At 54.0% G+C, this 17,573-nt stretch overlaps 1 protein-coding gene across 2 annotated transcripts in view; it reads right to left on the bottom strand.

Annotated features, from left to right (window-relative positions):
• Positions 1-17,283, bottom strand: part of OTUD7B (OTU deubiquitinase 7B) — a 29,173-nt gene extending 11,890 nt beyond the window's left edge. The window contains exons 1-4 of one of the 2 annotated variants that reach the window (XM_026085774.1): positions 17,185-17,283; positions 3,761-3,886; positions 587-757; positions 149-364 (exon numbers count right to left, since the gene is read on the bottom strand). In XM_026085774.1, coding sequence (XP_025941559.1) covers positions 149-364; positions 587-757; positions 3,761-3,833 — 460 coding nt within the window. In that variant the 5' untranslated portion in view covers positions 3,834-3,886; positions 17,185-17,283. Of the gene's footprint in view, positions 1-148; positions 365-586; positions 758-3,760; positions 3,887-7,401; positions 7,432-17,184 lie in introns of those variants that run through there. The other variant, XM_026085773.1, reaches the window with a different exon arrangement.
• Positions 17,284-17,573: the final 290 nt, after the last annotated feature.

Raw genomic sequence — 17,573 nt, 5'->3', positions numbered from 1 at the left:
CAGACGGGCATCCCTGCGACGCGCTCAGTTCCCTGCAGCCCGATGCCGTACTCCAGCGTTTTCCACCGCTGCAAACTGCCGCCACGGCGCCGCATTAGCGCGAAAGGAAAAAACAGAAACAACGCGCAGCTCTCGGGGCAACACTTACCGGCCTGCTCCAACGCCACCAGCATCGACTGCTCGATGAGGTCGCGCTCGATGAAGCTGCGAAATTCCTCCGTGTACACGGTGAGGTCGGGCAACTGGAAAGTGCAAATCGGCATCTCCAGCAGGTGCTCGCTGCTGCCATTGCTGGAGACGTGGGAACGGGCCAGCGAGACGATGGTGGAGCTGGCGTGGGAAATGCCGCGGGACAGGCGTTTCTCTGGGGGGGGGAAAGGAAGGGGAAAAACACCTGAACCGCGCAGAAGGGACACAGAGAAGAGGCAAAGCTCCCAGAAGCGAGGCGTTTCCAAAAATCACTGCCTCCAGCCGGCGCTTTTTTTGGTTGCGAGAACCTGACTTGCTCCAGCGCATAAATATTTCAGGCTCCCGAAGGAAGACTGGCTGGAGAGGTATCGCTTTCGCGGTCCCGGGCGACGCTCACCTTGCACGATATCATCCTGCCGCTGGAGCGGCGGCCGCGCGGGCCGCCCGGCCTCCTTTTCGGGGGCTTTGTAGCTGCGTCCTTCGTTGAAGGCATGCGGCAAGTTCCCGGCGTGCACTTGCCGCAGCTGCTCAAAGTCACTCAGGGCCGCGCTCAGATCCCAGTTTTTACCTGGATTGGGAAATAGAAATAGATGATCGCCATCACATGGAGGAAAAAAACCCAAGTTAGTTGCTAAAACTGACTAAATCCATATTAGAAAATGATCCTTGAAGAACGTGTTGGGTCTATGGACACAGGTTATATGGATGGTTTATGTGCGCAGGAGGCACACGCAGAGCTTCGAGCGAGCTGCTGCTCTTACTTGGGTGCCGGACACGTGCAAATCCTCAACGATGGTCCAAAGACCTCAAATTTTGCCAGAACAAAGTTTCCGGCTGCAAAACGAAGAGCAGGGTCACCTCGATAGCATATCCACTAAGCACAGACCAGGGAACCGAAGGAAAGCAAGTAAGGCTTTACCCTTCGGAAAGGGACATCAAAGGTCGGGCTGCGTTAGGTCCGCCGGCATCTGCGTAAGCCGAACGGCCAAATGCTTCAGGTCGTACCCGCGCTTTGTTTTACAAGCCGCTTCAACCGCATTTAATACGATGCATCCAGATGCAAACACCACCTCTTCGCTGACCGACTTCACAGCTCCCTACATCCCCCCGCACCGCCGCAGGATAACGCTCGAGCGAAAACACGCGTGACAAAGCGCAGCTTCCCAAGCCGATGCCTTAATTTTAAATCTCTGTGCCTGGTTTAATAGAAAATAGGAAAGCAAGCAAGGCGCCAGCCGGGCTAGCCAGCAGCTACGACGCTTTGCAGCCAGCCCGGGCCATCGCTAACCAAATAAATTATTCAGCAAGACAGCTTGAACTTAGCGGAGTTGAGCGAATCCTTTCCACCGCTTTTTAATGCTACCCAGCAAAGCCGAAAGAACGTAATATATATTAATACACTGCAGTCTTTCAGCATGCAATAAACTGACCTTTTAGAAGACACCATCTTCTAAAGGCAAGAATATATAGCAAGGGAAGTCCACCATATGGCTTACATTTGGGAAAACTGTGATTTTTATGAACGCTGTTAATCTGGGCTCTTAAATTAGGAAGTTAGCAGACAGTGTCGAAAGAAAGCCAACTTTATATATAGTAACTCCACTGCAGGAAAGACATATAAACCGCCAACGGGTTTATGCGATAGTTCGTGGACAATAAAAGAAGCCACCGTCTCTAATTTCCAAAAGGAAATATGCTTTTTGAGGATTTAAATTCCGTTTTAGAGATGTAATTTGCAGCATTTAATGATTGACTACAAACAGAAAGTTATTTCAAGGCTTACCTTTTGAGTCAAAAATTTTTTTTCTAAATGAAACAATGAATCAGGATCAAGGAATGCGAGTGACCTATCGGACTAAAATTAAATCGCTGTCCCATCAGCATCTGCCTCCGCAAATAAGCGGCAGGAGGCCACGCCAGCAACGCTGACCTACAGCAGCTGTATTTACCTCCCAGCTTCGCCAGCAGCTGGTCCAGAAATTGGGGAAAAAAGAGCCAAACCTTGGAAAGTCTATATGAAACAACGCCAGCTGCGAGGCCTCGTAAATCCCAATATTTACGAGTTATCCGCAAGCACCTGGGAAGGGCGCGTTTAAAGGACTTGGCACTAAATTGCTCTTTGCGGATACAAGAGGGAGGTTACGCACGAGTTAGGGGCGCGTTGAGAAACTCTTGCACCAAGCAGGTTTCCTCGGCGCTCCGGCGATAAGGGAGGTTTCTCCCCAATGGGGCAAAAACCTCGCGGAGAGGCGGGGGGGGCGACGGCCCGAAAGATTCCCCGCTCTCCCGCAAAAAACGCAGCATCGCCGCGGCGGCAAAACCCGCGCCGCGAACCCCCCCGGCGCCGCCACCCTTTAGCTTTTGCCCGCGGACGTCGAAACCTCTCGCAGCGAAGGCAGTCGGACGCAACGGCGCGCGGGCGTTGAGACCCGCAGGCTGCGCGGGAAGGTGCGGAAATCCGAGGCGCGCGGAAACCCGCAAGACGGGCGGAGAAACGCCGCTTGGCGACTGCTCGCATTTCACGCCCGAATAGTCGCCTTTTTACAACGCGTCTCGTTTCATTTGACGGCTTTCGGAGTGCAGTACAGCCTCACTAATACCCGCCAAAGGAAAAAAAAAAAAGGAAGAAAAAATAATCTAGTCGTCTTCCCTCACTTCCACGTTGTCAATGCTGCAGAGAGGCTCCAGGAAAAATAGCAGCGCGCTATGAAAATTAGGTAAAAACCACCGCTGTCAAAATAAATCAACACCCGTGCGGCGGAGCGGGAGACGGAAAGCTCGCGGAGGTGCCTGCTTTAACCTCTTCCTATCGCGAGCGTAAATGTTTCTTCGGAAAGCCAATGTTAGAAACCCTCGCGCCAAACAGAGAAACCAGAAACCAGAACGTACCGGCGCCGCAAAAGCCACAGCCTGGCAGACTTCCGCCGCGACGACGCTCGTTTGCGAAATTCAAGGGCGCCGTCCGCAAGCCGGCGGAGCCAAGGGGAGGCTGGAAGCGGAAAAGCAGCCGGCGCGGCCGCTCCTCCATCCCGCGAGCCCCGAGAGGCGGCGGCGGAGGAGGAAAAGCAGAGCGAAGGCGGTGGAGCGAAGCGCCTACAGACCCACGTTACAGCAAGTCGCGGGGCCTTGAATTCGTCACGGCTGCGGCGGCGGTCGGAGGAGCCCGCGCGGATGCTGCGGAGMGTCGGCTTAGTCCCGAGTCCAAGCAACGCTAGATGCGACCGTAAAAAATCGCYGGCGCCGGGCATCCGTCAGCCTTCCCTCGGCGCCGGAGAYGGGGTGAGAGCAGGAGCCTCCGGGYGCCCTCCAAACCGAGGTCGGCGAGCCGAAAGCGAGTTTATCCCCGTCGCCGATTCGCGACGCAAAACTCAAGCCGAGCGCGGGCGGTCGAGCGCTTTGCTCAAACGCCCGGCACAACTGGGAATCCGAGCTCAAACGCAGCGGCAAACTCGTCCAGGAGCAAGTCCTCCGCCGTACAAGCGGAATAAGATACAGAAGCAAAGCCAGGCTTTTGCCGGAGTAATTCTGGGCTACGCGGAAAATAAAGGCAATTTGCGCCTAGGCCACTCACCTTCGAGCAGGTCTCGGGCCAGTCCCGGCTCTGCCCCCGTTGAGCGAACAAAATCCGACAGGACGATGTCCATATCCAAGGTCACGTGCTCCTGGAGCGCTCCCGGATCAGCACCTCGGCCTCAATCTAGGAACGAGAGCAASAGCGGGCCCAGCTCGCGTTACAGGGTATAAAATTAATTAGCCCGGCGCGGCAGCCTTGCGGCGAGCCGGGAACTATCCGATGGCAGGTGCCTCGTTCCCTCCCCGGGGGGGGGAAAAAATAAAATAAAATAAAATAAACCCCACCGAACTAATTTTGTTGCAGGACCCCCCCCTTTAGCTGATCAATAATTGTGAAGAAAATAGGAGTTCGGCTGCTTTCTCCCTGCGTCCGGCCCCATTTCGGGATTGCACGGCCGACCCGGGCACCGCCTATCCCGACACTATTCCCGAAGTTGCTTGGCCTTTCCGGAGTATCTCGTTCGCAACGGGCTCGGAGGAGCTTTGCTTTCCAAAAGAGCAAGCAAGCAGCCTAGCAGAATAAATGATTTTGTCTGGGAGGGGGGTGAAAGCAGAAAGTTTCCCGTATCTGCCGATCCGCRCGGCGAGTCCGGCATCCTTGACCTCCCACCTGGAGGCAGGCAGCTCTTTTCAAACACGCAAGGAGGGGGGAAAATAAAGAAAAAAAGCAAGGAGAAAATGCTTTAATTAGGAGATGTTGCCTCTGCAAAACAAAACAACCCTTTCAGGCTACAGAAAAAAAATAAATAAATAAAAGTCCTTCTTTCAGACAAGCATAAACGCAGCGGTCCGGCTCTCCAGGACGAGGAAACCACTGCGATCCGCGCTCGGTTTTAAYGAGCGCCCGTGCGGCAAAACGGCCCCGGCTTTTGCAAAGGCCTCGCCGTTCTCCTTGCACCATCTTTGTGCCCCTAAAAATAAAAAAAATCACTGCCGTGCTCGCCGCGAGGTTCCCAAAACCGACACGCCGCAAACCCTTGCAATAGCTAAGTAATTATCTCCTTCCCAGAAGGGAACAAAAAACCCAGCCAGGCCCAAAATATACTAAGTAAAGCTTAATTTTTGCAGGTTTGGAGATTCAGAAAGGTGTGGGCTCCGGCTGCGCACCCAAAGCCTGATTTACTGCATTCCTCGAGGCAGAAAGCAAAAGCAGCCGCAGAAGCCYGGACCGGGCAAACGCGCGGCCGGGTTTCTGCACTTAAAGGGTTATCGTAACACGTTCTGCTTCCCGGGAACGGAACCTCTCGGGAAAATTCATTCGAAAGCTGCAATTTGGCACACGGAGAAGAAGGGGAAAAATCTGTACGGCTGGTTGATAGAGGCGGTGCCACACCGAGAGCGGAAATTTCAGTATTATAGGGGAGACGAGCTCGTTTGCTTTACTGGTGCCTTAAAAAAAAAAATCCCTTTCTTCAGGATTATCCCTAAAGATGGGCAAAACTCCCCAACGGCGTGCAAGTCACAAATGCAATTCCCAAAGACGCAAGCTCCAACCTGGAATTTGCTGGCTTCGTCGGCTTAACACCACTCTTAGCGTCATGCTCGCTGATCACACGCTCGTTCACTCCRTGCGTGCAGAAAAGCTATTTAATGTTCCTTTATCGCGGAAGCAACCTCGGGGGCTGCTGCTGCCGCTCGAAGGCGATCCCAAAAAAGCGCGTTCAGACGCCAGGCAAAGATTCGGCAGGCGATTCCCACCGTTGCATCGGCGACGCAGCGAGGAGCGCCGGTCCCGGGGCAGGCTTTCGCGCCCCCAAAACACCGGCTCCCCTCCGACGAGAGCTGCCGAAAGGGCGAACGCCGTTTCCAAGCGAGAGCTCGGCCTTAGCGGAACAAAAGATAATTTCCTTCTGGTGGGTGCAGCATTTAAAAAAAGAAGTGCACACGGCAAAGCTTGGCCTTTCGGAATGAAAAAAGAAAAGAGCGGCGGCACAGCCTACACCCGTTAGCTCATGGCATTTGCAGCCGCCGAGAAAACTCCCTCCCGCACAAGAATGTCAACAGCGCAGCGCTGCAAGGCAAAACACAGATGGGAAGCTGCAGGTCCGGAGAGGCAGGAACGAACCGTCGCAGGGATTTAAAGCGAGGGCTCGGATGAGGAAACATCCTCTCCCTCCGCGTTCAGTTTTTAAGCTTTTAAGAAAGCGAGCTTCCTTGGTACGCCGCGCGCAAAAAACGCGATGAAGATGACGCGGTTAGGACGGAAACCAGGCGTTTCTGCAATCTCTGCAATACCCGCAGGTATTCGCGGGACGCGCGAGCAGGGATACGTCCTAAAAGCATCCAATTCGGATGCAAAGCCCCGCTGGAAGGGAGGATGCGGGAAGTCCTCTAAAGCAGACCGGCCTGATTTTAAGTCTTGCCTTTAATACGGTGCAGATCCTTGCCATAAGTTTGCTTCATCGTCCCTGCGGAGCTAACGGTCTATCCGATTTTTAACGTGTATCTTTGTTACAAACCCGAAACACTGAAAAAATAGCAATCATATTCCATCTTACACTTTTTTCATTTTAGACAGTCTGTTTCTTCCCGCTGTCCCAGAAATACTTCATAATTAGTACTTAACCAAGACACACTATTTCCCAACTATTTACATTTTAAGCTATTCCAGGAGAGGAAAAAAAAAAAAGCCGTTAAATGTAATGGTTCTGCACATTCGAAGCTGTCTGCTGTTTAAGGTTTTGTGCAAAATAAAAGCCAAACTGCAAAAATCCCGGCTCCCATTGCAATCCATAAGACTCACGTTCAAGGGACAGTGTCCAAACTTCCCCGTTTCCACTGGCGGAGAGCAAAAAAAACCCAAATCGCTTTAATTTGCAGAGATTTCATTTCAAAAGCTGCCGCCCAAGTATGGCGGCAAAGCCTGGGATTGGGGAGACGCTTCCCCGCGGCGGGCAAAGCTGCGCTTAGGCAAACGGCACGCAGGAATGCTCCAGATACGCTCAATCCGCCTCGGTGCCCGGCATCTCCTGAAGTCCTTTCCCGCCCTCCGTTTCCATTCTCCGTTCTCGACGGCCTTTGCCGCTCGGATCTCTTGGCGCCCGGAAGCGCCGACGACGCGTAGTCTGCAAGGAGCCAGGATCGCCCACGTTTTCCAGTTTTCCTCCCCACGAGCCCTCGGCTCCTCCGAGATATTTTGCAATCTCTCTCCTGCGTCCCTCAAAGGAGCTGCGGAGCGGCGAGCCGCTGACGGAGATTTTGCAACGCCGGCGTTTCGCCTAACCCCGTTTGCACCCCGAGAGCTCGGGGCGTGCGTCGCCCAGCGCCTCCAGCCAGCAAAAACCCCTCGATTCGCGAGGGGACAAGCAACACGCAGCCAGGCTTCAAATTAAAACACGCACCTCGGAGTTTCAAAACACTCATGGAGTTGAAACGCCGGGCCGGAACGCTTTCCGGCAACCCTCCGCCGGCGATAAGCCCCTATCATCGCCTTCGAATAACTCTTTGGCCAGAAGCAAGAGACTCGCTTGCTGCTTTTGGCACGGGCAAGGCGCCGCAGCCCAAATCACGTGGGATCGGGGCTCGGATAAAGCCGATCGCGGCTGCCAGTCACCCCGGCACCTTGGGGTAAACGCTTCGTAAACAGGCTGCCGGGACAGGAGCCATCCAGGATTACCCGTAACCCCCTGGGCTACGAACCTGCGGTATCTTGGCAGCACGCTGCGAAGCGGCAGACACCTTTCCGTTCAGCAATTAACCTAAGGGGAAAAAAAAGCAACCTATTCATTAGGTAACCGTCAGCCTCACCTCGCTGAGACTGTCAGAAATTAAAAATAAAATTAAAAAAAACAACTTATTTGCAAAACGTAAGATTGCTAAACACGCTTCTTCCTTAGCGCCCCACGGGATGCAGCAAAGGCAGCTCTGTCCAAGCCGCATTTGCATCTGATTTGAGCTCGCGTGAACGAGGTTTCGTATTCGTCCTGGAAGTTTGCATAGGAGCAAGGCCAGAATAGATCAAGCAAAGCGCCTCACTCGCTCCAAAATCCGTGGAAAGGTTTCTCTTTGAATAAAGGCATGGCTGCTGCGCGTGCAATTACACCTTATTAGTTACACCCAGGCTTTGGCCAAACCCTCTGAAACCGCTTGGAGCGTTCGGCGTCAAGCAGCAAGTCGGCTGCTACAAAACACACACGTCTCCGGATTGCATCTCTCCAGCGACATCTCCGGATTTCTGATAGATGGAAGTTATCCTCTTTCCCAGAGGAACATCTGCGGCGGCTTCCTGGACGTCTTCCTGCACACGAACAGGAGAAACGAGACCCAGGGATGCTGCGTGTTTTATTCCCTCTCCTTCACGCTCAGCTCTACCTCAAAGCATGGAAATCTGCTTTCAAGGGAATCGCTTTCCAGGCGATGCAAGTTTAAAAGCCACATTATGAACCTGTTGATCGGAAAGGTAAAAGAGAGTTTTTCTCTGTGCACCAACACGTTCACAAAGCTGAACGCGAACGGGCGCCTGGCCGGGCGGCAGCAAAGCCGTGCTGCTTGCAGCTTTTCACCTGTTTTATTCTCCTTTGCGTTTTCTCCTGGCTTGCACCTGCTCAAGCCACGCCAGCAGCCTCCGAGGCGGGAGGAGGGCGAACGCTTTGACGGACGAGGATTATTAATCGCATTAATTATTAACCTCATCGCAGCCTGCTGCAAGGAGCTGCAAACCGACCCGGCAAACCCCGYGGGGGAGCAAATGCAAACCCGAAGCGAAAACGCAGCCACGCTTAAACACGAGCAAACCAAAGGCACGAGCCGCAGGAGAAGGTAAGAGCGGCCAAAGAGGAAAAGCTCAACAGAAGAGAAACCTTCGCGTCGCGGCCGCGCCGTGATGCACGCGAAACACCAGCGACCGGAGCGGGAGCCGGGCTGCTGCTTTCTCGTGCCGCCCGATTTAAAAGCCTACGTTCGAGACGGACGCTGGCGGCTCCCAGGTCTCGCAGGATTAGACCTTTTCCCCCCCAGAATTGACCAAATCACAAGAAATACGTATTTGTAACACGGACCCTAGGAAACGCTCCCGGCAGGTGACCCGCAGCACCTTTAGCGAACCCGCGCGGGCTGCAGGCTCCTGATCCTCCGGGCAGCGTTCGCAGCAGAGCCCAAAATATCAAACTTTTCCCACTTTGCCGACGAGCTCGGGGACAGACCGGCAATACGGGCGTCATATTCTCGCACCTGGAGGGAAGCRCTGTCCTAAAAGCGGCTCATTTTTACGGATGGGCAGATCCTGAGGAGCCCCTTCACCACGTCATCCCAAATTTCCGCTGGATACATCACGTGGGCCGGGGATAACGTCGGTATCCTCAAACCATGGGGAACCCGTACGTATTTTTAGGGCACCCCGACGTACCACTTCGGACACGGGGTTGCCATGAATGATGTGGCATCACCGGGCACGTTGGCTTTATAAGGAGAAACTAAAACACTTACCCCATAGGGATGTCACAACATTTGGTTAGCTAATGCTTGTAAAATGCTATAAAAAGATTAATTACGCCTCGCCCTTATGAGGCACCGGGAAGAATTCACTGACTTATTCCAAAGGCAGACGGCAGACAAGCGCTACCCAGCGCCAACGCGAGCCCGGGGAGAGCTTCCAGGGCCTCCCGGTCCATCACCGGACATCTGGTAAATGGGACAAACCGGGGGAAAACCTGGGAAAACAGCAATCCATCAGCCTAGCCGTCCTCAGAGCTCGCAAGGGTCGTTTACGGCTCGACGAGGTCAGGGTGAGACGTGCGCGCCGGCTGCTGCTTGCAGCGATTTCGGCGCGTAAAGGTGCGAGCGAGCCACGAGGGAACTCGGGGTATGATGCTGCCCACACTGCATTAGCTCTAAATAACACCGACTCGAAGTTAAAAAGCTATTATTATTATTACGCCGCCAAACGAAACGTTTCTAAAATGTTAACAGCCACGGGGCGTTGCTTAAGTCAACAAAAGCGAGGAAAAGCGAAGAGGAAAGGTTACCGAAACACCCAGCRCTTATCTGCTCGCGGGGGTATTTGAGGCCAGAGCAGAAGGACCCACCGGCAGCGCCGGAGATGCGTTTCGCAGAACTGCTGGCGAGCGGTTTCAGTCTGATTCACTGCTGTTGTTGTTTGTTTTTTATTTTATTCTCCTGGCCAGAAAGGATGACTGAGTTCATTGGTAGTGGAAATATTTTACCCTGTTTTGCTCTGCTCGCCGAGCATGCATCACAAGCGTGGGCCCGAAGGCATCAGCAATAATTAATGCAAGAGATGACCATCCTTTTTGGCCAACAAGAGCCGTCCCCAGCTTTGCTTTTGCAAACTGTTCCCGTCTTTACACTTGGCACCAAATCAGACCAGTCAATAGACGCCAGCTGCTTTATCAGTTATGTGCAAATACAAGAGGAAAACACAGAAGATGCAAAGTTACAACCGTTCGCTCCCCACCGCTGATAAGAGCCTCCCGAATGGCAAATATTTAGGAGTTGCGATGATTTGGCTCGTGCAATAGGACTCCCCTGTTTTCTGCAGGTCAGTCTCATCAAGACCAGCAGGACAGCACGAAAGCTTAAGTTTTGGCACAAAAGCAGGGCGAACGGAAGAAGAAATGAAACTTGGTATTTATATTTTTAGCAAGTGCTAAATGCTGCTTGTCAAGGGACGCGTGCTTGCGGGGGGGAGATGCGTCTTCTTACGGGAAGCTAAAGGAAGATGGGTTCATACGCCGAGAAACCCAGAAGTCCCGGCTCGCATCAGGAGCCGTACCGAAGTCAAACCCGACTACAGATGCAGGACCCGGCTCTTACAAGTGCCTTAAGGATGTCTTGGTCTTAAAATAAAATGAAAGTAAGAAACAGGTGTCCTCCTTCAGCACTTCGGCATCCGTTTCCTGTTCATTCGGGGCAGCAGGACACAGCAACTGAACCTATATTAGGAAACTACAACTTTGGCTCAAGGAAAATGTTTCCTTTTGCGTCAAAAACGCAAGTGCTTCGCTTTGTCTTTTGTTTTTAAACCGAAGCTTTTAAGCCAATATCATACAGGACATCAGCAGCCGAAGATGACTTTCCTCTCCATTTCGGGCGCATTTAAATACTCCCTTTGCACTGCAGATATTTTGCTTTTAAACAGGATTCGGGCTGGGTAGGTGCGTTTCCCAGCCTAGTTCCAGAAATCTGGTTTTTCTTAAGATTCGGGCATGCCGACGTCCATGCCTACGTCACGGTACGTTTGCGTGCGCGGGGGGCAGCGGGAAGCTTTGGAGCCAACGTCCGTATCCTAACGAGGAGCAAAACGAGAAGGTGGCGTAGGTGGGACAGGGCTAAACCATCCCTGGAGTCTCCAAACTCTGCTAGCTCTAAACCTACGGATCACATTTAAGATTTTTATCCGTAAGCCGTTCTGCTACTTACGCACGGGCTCCTTTAGCAACACGTCAGCGTGGTCCAACTTACGCCGGGGCCCAAAACGCTGCGACGTTTCCCAYGGGGCGACGCGATGCAAGACGACACCGAGCAACCACGAGTCACACGCGGCTCTGCGCTATAATAAGCTCGATCCTTGCACAAACAGTGTCACCACACCCGCGAGGACAGAGAGCGAAAGCCACGCGTCCTGCAGCGCACCGAGGACGCCCGCACCCATCGCCAGCCCCGGCCGAGAAACGACACCCGCGCAGGGACCCGGCGATTTTCGCCTCCGACCTCCYGAAGCCGTTGCAGGAAGGGGGCCGYGTCCAGSCGCGAGGAGAAAGGTTTGGCTCRTCTCTGCGCCAGGGCTTAAGGACCGTGCAGCGGTCCGATATCCCCATCCCGGTTTTCCAAATCTCACTGGTCGGGCTCCTCCTGGATTCGAGGACAAGCTGCGCAAGAGGAAGGTCTTGGGATTGAGTGACTTAAYGCACGTTGCGGCGTTTTGCTTGAGCCGCTATCAGTAAGGAAAAGCCTGCCAAATCTTCGGGCTGCTCCTCCAAAGCTTAAGCACGCAGTACTCRGAACAACCGTTGCATTACCAGCACRCTGGTGCAAAGAGYCGTCTTCCAACCCAAAAGCGACTCCCGTTAAACCCAACAGGCAGCCTCCTAGGAGGAAGCTCGACGTTAAAGCAACATAAATGCACCAAAGCAATGCATTTAATGCTGTCAAGCCACCTAAACAAAAAGCAAAGACAGCAAAAACGCACGAAAGCAAAGTGACCCACAGCTCCCTCCCTTCCTCCAWCCCTCTCCGCAGGAYGGACCATACCCTTCGGGTGGCAAAACCGCTCGGGAAAAACTCGTTACTAACYCAGCAGCAGCAAAACCAAACAGGTTTCTTGGCTCCAGCCTGCCCGTTTTTCACGGCAGCTTGCAGGAACCGAAGAGCCCTGCTGCCTGCCCTAACCAGATCAGGCAAATTAAGAGAGACCAAGGAAAGAAACGCAGAGGAAGCAAGGTAAAATAATTAAGCGTATCGCAGCTTCGTCACTGGTGTCTTTCAGAGCATAACGAGGATAAATAATCAAGCGCACTTAACCACAAAAGCATTTCACCGGAAATGAATATAATCCATAGAATGGGAGAGACGGACTACRAGTTCTACAATTTTAATTTTGAGGCTTTTAACACGATTGAAACATTAGCAGAATAAGCAAATTAAGCAAGAAACAGGTTGGGGTTTGTCGGTTTTCTTTGAGAACTATACACTTCAGAAGAAAAAAGTTGGTTTTGTCTAGGGCTACTGTCAAAGCTAAGCATCAGACACGATCTTAAACACACTCCTGCGTTATAGGTCTTTGCTAAATTAAAAAGTATTTCCAGAAATATTTCGGCAGCATAAAACTACAAGCCTACGCACCCCTTTCCCAGATTTTCCGTATGACTTTYRACAAGGGCGGGAGCCGCGAGTCAGGGCTCAGGGCTSCAGGCCCAGCACCGCCACCGAGCCYGCGCRCGACCTCRGCCCAAACAGAGCCAGGATCAGCGGTGCAACGCAAAGCGCRCACRRTGAACCTGCCCTAATACCTTTACTGGAGCTGCTAAGCTCCGACTAGGCGTYGGCATTGCACGAGGCCGAACGCGGGCCGCACAGYTCTTGCTTAGGCGAGGGCAAAAACCGAACCCAACCTCCGCAACCGTAGCCCGACAAAACAGCTCYTTCCCAAGGAATAACTCGGTGCAAGAACGCTTGCAAGCTAGCTGAAGGAGGTCTAAAGAAATGCTGGCGTGGATGCAAAAAGGAAGGCAAAATTAACRCCAGAAATACTTGTTTTTAAACAGACACGATGGGCAGCCCGAGCTTAGACTGGATCTTGCACCGAGGTCACAGGGCTACAGCGTTTTGCGTTCGGTACAAGCAGCTTTTTGGCAAGATTTGCCATCCTGAGCGATGGCAGCCCGGAAGCCTCCGTGCGATTGCCGATTCTCGGCACTGTCCRAGCTGCGTCGTCCCCCCAAGCAGAGGTTTTCAAAGGGGGAAAAGGCAYCTTAGGAGTACGCTGTCGCTCAAGAGAGTCAGAACACTAGAAAAGCRGCGGTTAAGCCAGAGTTGCAACGATACTAAAGAAAGTTTCCGAAACGCAACCATTGTCACGTGCTTAACTTTTCCCAGATGAAAGGTGCACCCTGTTTTTAAGGGCTGCAATCACCTGTTTGCCTTTGCTCTAAATACAGCTTTCCTAATTGCACCGGCCAGACTATTCTACAACCTGCTTTGAAGCAGCAGCCTCACAGGAAAGAAACCTCAAAGCCATAGAAAAGTCAGAAAGGGGCTTGAATCCGCCTGGGACGGTCTCACGAACGCCGAGGCCCTGCCCRCACCGTCGCTGTCACTTATCGATTCCTCTTTCCAGAGCGTTTGCGCTTTTCAGGACGAATCGCAAACCCTAACTTCCCGTTTCAGAGCTTCCCTCGAGGCGAGGCGACTGCTCAAAACCCGACGCGCCGCGGGGGAAGTCCGGCGGACGCGAGGCTCTTCGCAACCYGCCCGCACGCAGTCCCGGGGGAAACGGCCGCGCTTTGCTCAGAGACGTCCGCGGCCCCGGGGCRAGAGCGCAGCTCGCTCCGCGGCGGGGATGAACCCCGAGACCTAGGCAGAGCCGCTGTTACAGGTGCCGAAGCAGCTGTAAAGCCCGGCCCTGAACGCAACGTGCTTCGATGCTGCGCTAACTGCGGGTGGCTGATTGCAACAGCAAGGACGGGACGCGAAGAAACGACCGCACGAAGGAGAATTACCTAAAATTACCCTTTCTTAGGCGAGGGCTCAGTAAGGCCGCTAAACTCTTTGCAACCAGCAAACTCGGCAGCGCGCTCTCTCATTACATTTCCAAGCTGGGCGAAGCTATTCTTTGGGTACAGGTGCGCGCACACATTGACGCGCCAAGAGAGGACGAACCGTCCTCGCTGCGGCATTGCCGGTCAGGAGCCGTGCTGTGTTCCCAAGAATTACAGTAATTAGAGTGACCCACGTTAGGCTCTTTCCCCGTTTTAGCCAAACGGGAGGTACRCGTCTAAAATAAGCAGTTTTCGCGGCGGCTACGCACAAGGGAAAAAAATCACTCCGAGATAAATTCACCTGCTTAAATCAGGCCGCAACTATTTCCAGCGCGAACGCCGGCTTTGCAAGCGTCGGCAAACCAGGCCACGGGCGACGCCGCCCCGCTGCCAGGCTCCGCTTCTCCCCGCGGGGTATTTTTGATCTGATCACCTTTCTGCCCGGTAAATCTGTTTTTCTGTCGGCATCGGTCATTTTAAGAGGCGAGTTTGCAGTTTAACCAGGGAGCTGTCGGAGCCGAGACGCTTGCTGAAAGGGACGCCGGCTTGCCCGCGATCTCCACGTTTCTGCAACGCCGCCGCCGAGGCGGCGAGAGCCCGTCAGGCTGTAACCGCGTTACATCGAGCCGCAAAGACCGGACTCTGCCTCCCGCGTGCTTCTGATGAGATCGGCCCCAGCCACTCGCTGCCAGAGAGCGTGGCGAACTCCCGGCGGAAAAGCCAAACAGAACTGCAGCACTAGAAAGGGTCTGCGTAAATACTTGGGCGCACGCACCACTCGTGCTTTAATTGTTGACAAGTATTTCATATATACAAACACACTTGGAGAAGTCTTGGCTCTATAAGCAAGCTCTTAAGAGTTGCACGCTCCGAACAAGCTTCTTCCACAGACGTCCCTTCCGGACGCACCAGATGCGGGAGCTTATGGCTTTTATACGGCCTCCCCTCCGTACCCGCGCGCCCAGCACAAGCTTATTTCGTTAGCAAGCAAAAATGCCTGCGCAAGTGTTTTAAACAACGCGTTTCCCAAAGAGCGACGCAGTGCAGATACACGCTGCTTAAGCCTCCGCGCAGCTCCTTTGCCGATTTATTTTCCAGCCGGAGCATCCCTTGCATTTTCTGAGCAGAGAATGTTTTTCTTGCTAAGCGGCGGCGATGGTTTGCCATCAGCTCCCTGCCCGCGGTCCCTGCTCAGCGCGGGCTGCGGCAGCAGTGCTGTACATCGACGTGCCAACTGTTTGCTTTAAGCGGCAGCTTTCGCTGAACTGAAACTATTAATCCAAGGCTGGCTTTATAATTAGCCTTGCAGGGCTTTTTTTAAACTATTTTATTAAAAAACACACGTGTCAAGGAAAAAAAAAAATCACGGGATATTTTAACAACCGATAGACTAGCCCGCTCTTCTGCTGCAATATAAAGAGCTCGCCCACCCCAGGGCGTAGAGCAAGAGCCAAACGCTGCTGCGCAAGGCACAACAGAGAGCGAACCCCAACTCCAAGAGCCTAAACGCAAACCAGAAAGTTTGACTGCAACGCGCGGACAGGAGCGTCAGCAAAATCAGCCTCCGCTGTTCAAGCCGAGGCCTGGAAACACACAGCAGGGGCAGAGGAAAAAAAAAAAAAAACAAACCCAAATCGATGCTGTCAGCAATCAGACACGAATGATTCACAGCACCAAGCTTTACTTTTCCAGCTATGTGACTTAAGCTGACAATAACCTCTTCCTTTATAACTAGCCCTGCAACTCGAAGTTGAAAATCATCCCCCCTGCGCGCTGTAAGCACATTTCTGTAGGCAAACGCGTTGTGTAACTAATAATCACATATACGGCACCTCCCGGCAGTGTACAGCTAAGCATTAGCCCATTTTACAGATGGGCAAAGGGAGAGGCTACGGATATTCACGGCACGGATGAGCCGTTCTCCCTCGGCGGTGTAACAGGGAGCTATCACTGCCTCCTGGAAGGATACCTGTCCCGTTACCGCGCTCCTTACATAAGCGACTCCCACTGCCGAGCGTTGCAGCACACGCCGGTTCCCTTAAGCGCGGGATCGTCGGAGATGCTCGAGCCCAGGAGCAGTGAGTCATCCCCCAGCCTCCGCGCCCACAAAGAAAGCGCGCACGGTCCACTGCTCCGCGGGGAGGCAACCTGTAATTTGCCAGACGAGAAACTCCCTTTCCTCCCGAGATTAAGGCCTGCAAACTCTAGAGATGTTTTTTTAAACTCATGGCACGGTCCCACTGCAGGGCGCCGAGGTTTCTAAGCCTGTGCACGAGGCGCACGGCCCCGACGTTTATTCACAGGACTTGACGGCAATATCTGGCACCATTAACCAGGCACGACGAAAGACCCCGCYTTTTCGCCAAAGCGAAGCCCTCGGCCCGGCCGAGGAGGATGGCAGCAAAGTTCGTTCCCATGCGAAGACGCGGCATTTAAAAGCCACGAGGATTTCCAGTTTGCAAACGATAATCCTATTCGGTCAACACCAGAGGAAACCAACCGGATTGAAATTATTTGGTACTAAATCACTGCGAGTAAAAACATTTTTAATAGCCTAGGCTGGAAGCCAGCTGCAGCTCCTAACAACTTYGTCCTGCCTATTTTGCAGGACAAACGAGCTTTCTGAACGGGGATATGTGCCGCGCAGCCTCGACCCTCCCTGCCGTCACAGCGACCGGTCTGCCCTTACCCCTTCCTTACATCTCGCCCGAATCTACCAGCCCTTTCTGAAAGGTTTTGAAGAGGGACGAAGGAAGCTGCAGATGCCGCGCTCGTTCAATAACAGCGACCCGCGTCGCGGAGCGGGGCTCGTCCTCCCCTCCCCAGGGCATCGCTCAGGTCTAAATTATTTAGCTCGGCTCCGCAACGCCAGAAGACGCGGACCTCTCAACAACTTCGGCATCTGCTTGAGGACTGATCGATCGATCGACCCGCCGGCAGGGCCTCGAGCCCAGCGGGGGGCTCAGCAGCTCGGACGCCGCAGAGCAGAAGTTKTTTTTGGCGCCGTTCAAGCGCTTTTTAAATCGGACGGTGGACGAGGGGAGACCCCCCCCCAACAAGGGCTGAGACCCCCGGACCTCGCCGCTAACAGGTCGAGACCGCCGCCGGGCGCCGGCTGTCAACGCCTCGCGTCCCCCAGCGGGATTCCCTCGCGGGAAGCGAGGATTTTGGGGACGGGGACGGTGCTCCTCCCGAATCGCCCACTTACTGAAGCCCCTTAACGAGGGCAGCGGGAACCGAGCGGCCGGTTCGGCCGGGGCCGCGCGCGCGCAGCAACTCAGAGCAACGCGCGTTTCGCTTCGTGCGTCTCCTTCGGGCCCCAAACGCTCCAGGCGGGAATTTCGCGGGCACCTTCGCTCCCGAACCGCTCCGGGTGCGGGGAAAGGGCGGCGGGACAAGAGCGGAACCGAGCAGCAACTTGGCGCCCGGGCGGGAGCCGGTAACACCCGGCCGGGCGGCTGCGAGGGGGCCCCCGGGGAGGGGGGTGGGGGGACCGGGATAACCCGGAGCGGCGGCACCGGCGGCGGCTCCTCGACTTTCGCCGCGGCTGCGAAGCGGCCCGGGGCGGCGGCCGCGCCGGGAGCCGGGTCCCAACCG

The sequence above is a fragment of the Apteryx rowi genome, unplaced genomic scaffold (assembly GCF_003343035.1).
Source record: "Apteryx rowi isolate R43461 unplaced genomic scaffold, aptRow1 scaffold_673, whole genome shotgun sequence".
Lineage (NCBI taxonomy): Eukaryota > Metazoa > Chordata > Aves > Apterygiformes > Apterygidae > Apteryx > Apteryx rowi.
The sequence above is the reverse complement of the archived record's forward strand: the minus strand, read 5'-3'. Positions and strand labels throughout refer to the sequence as shown.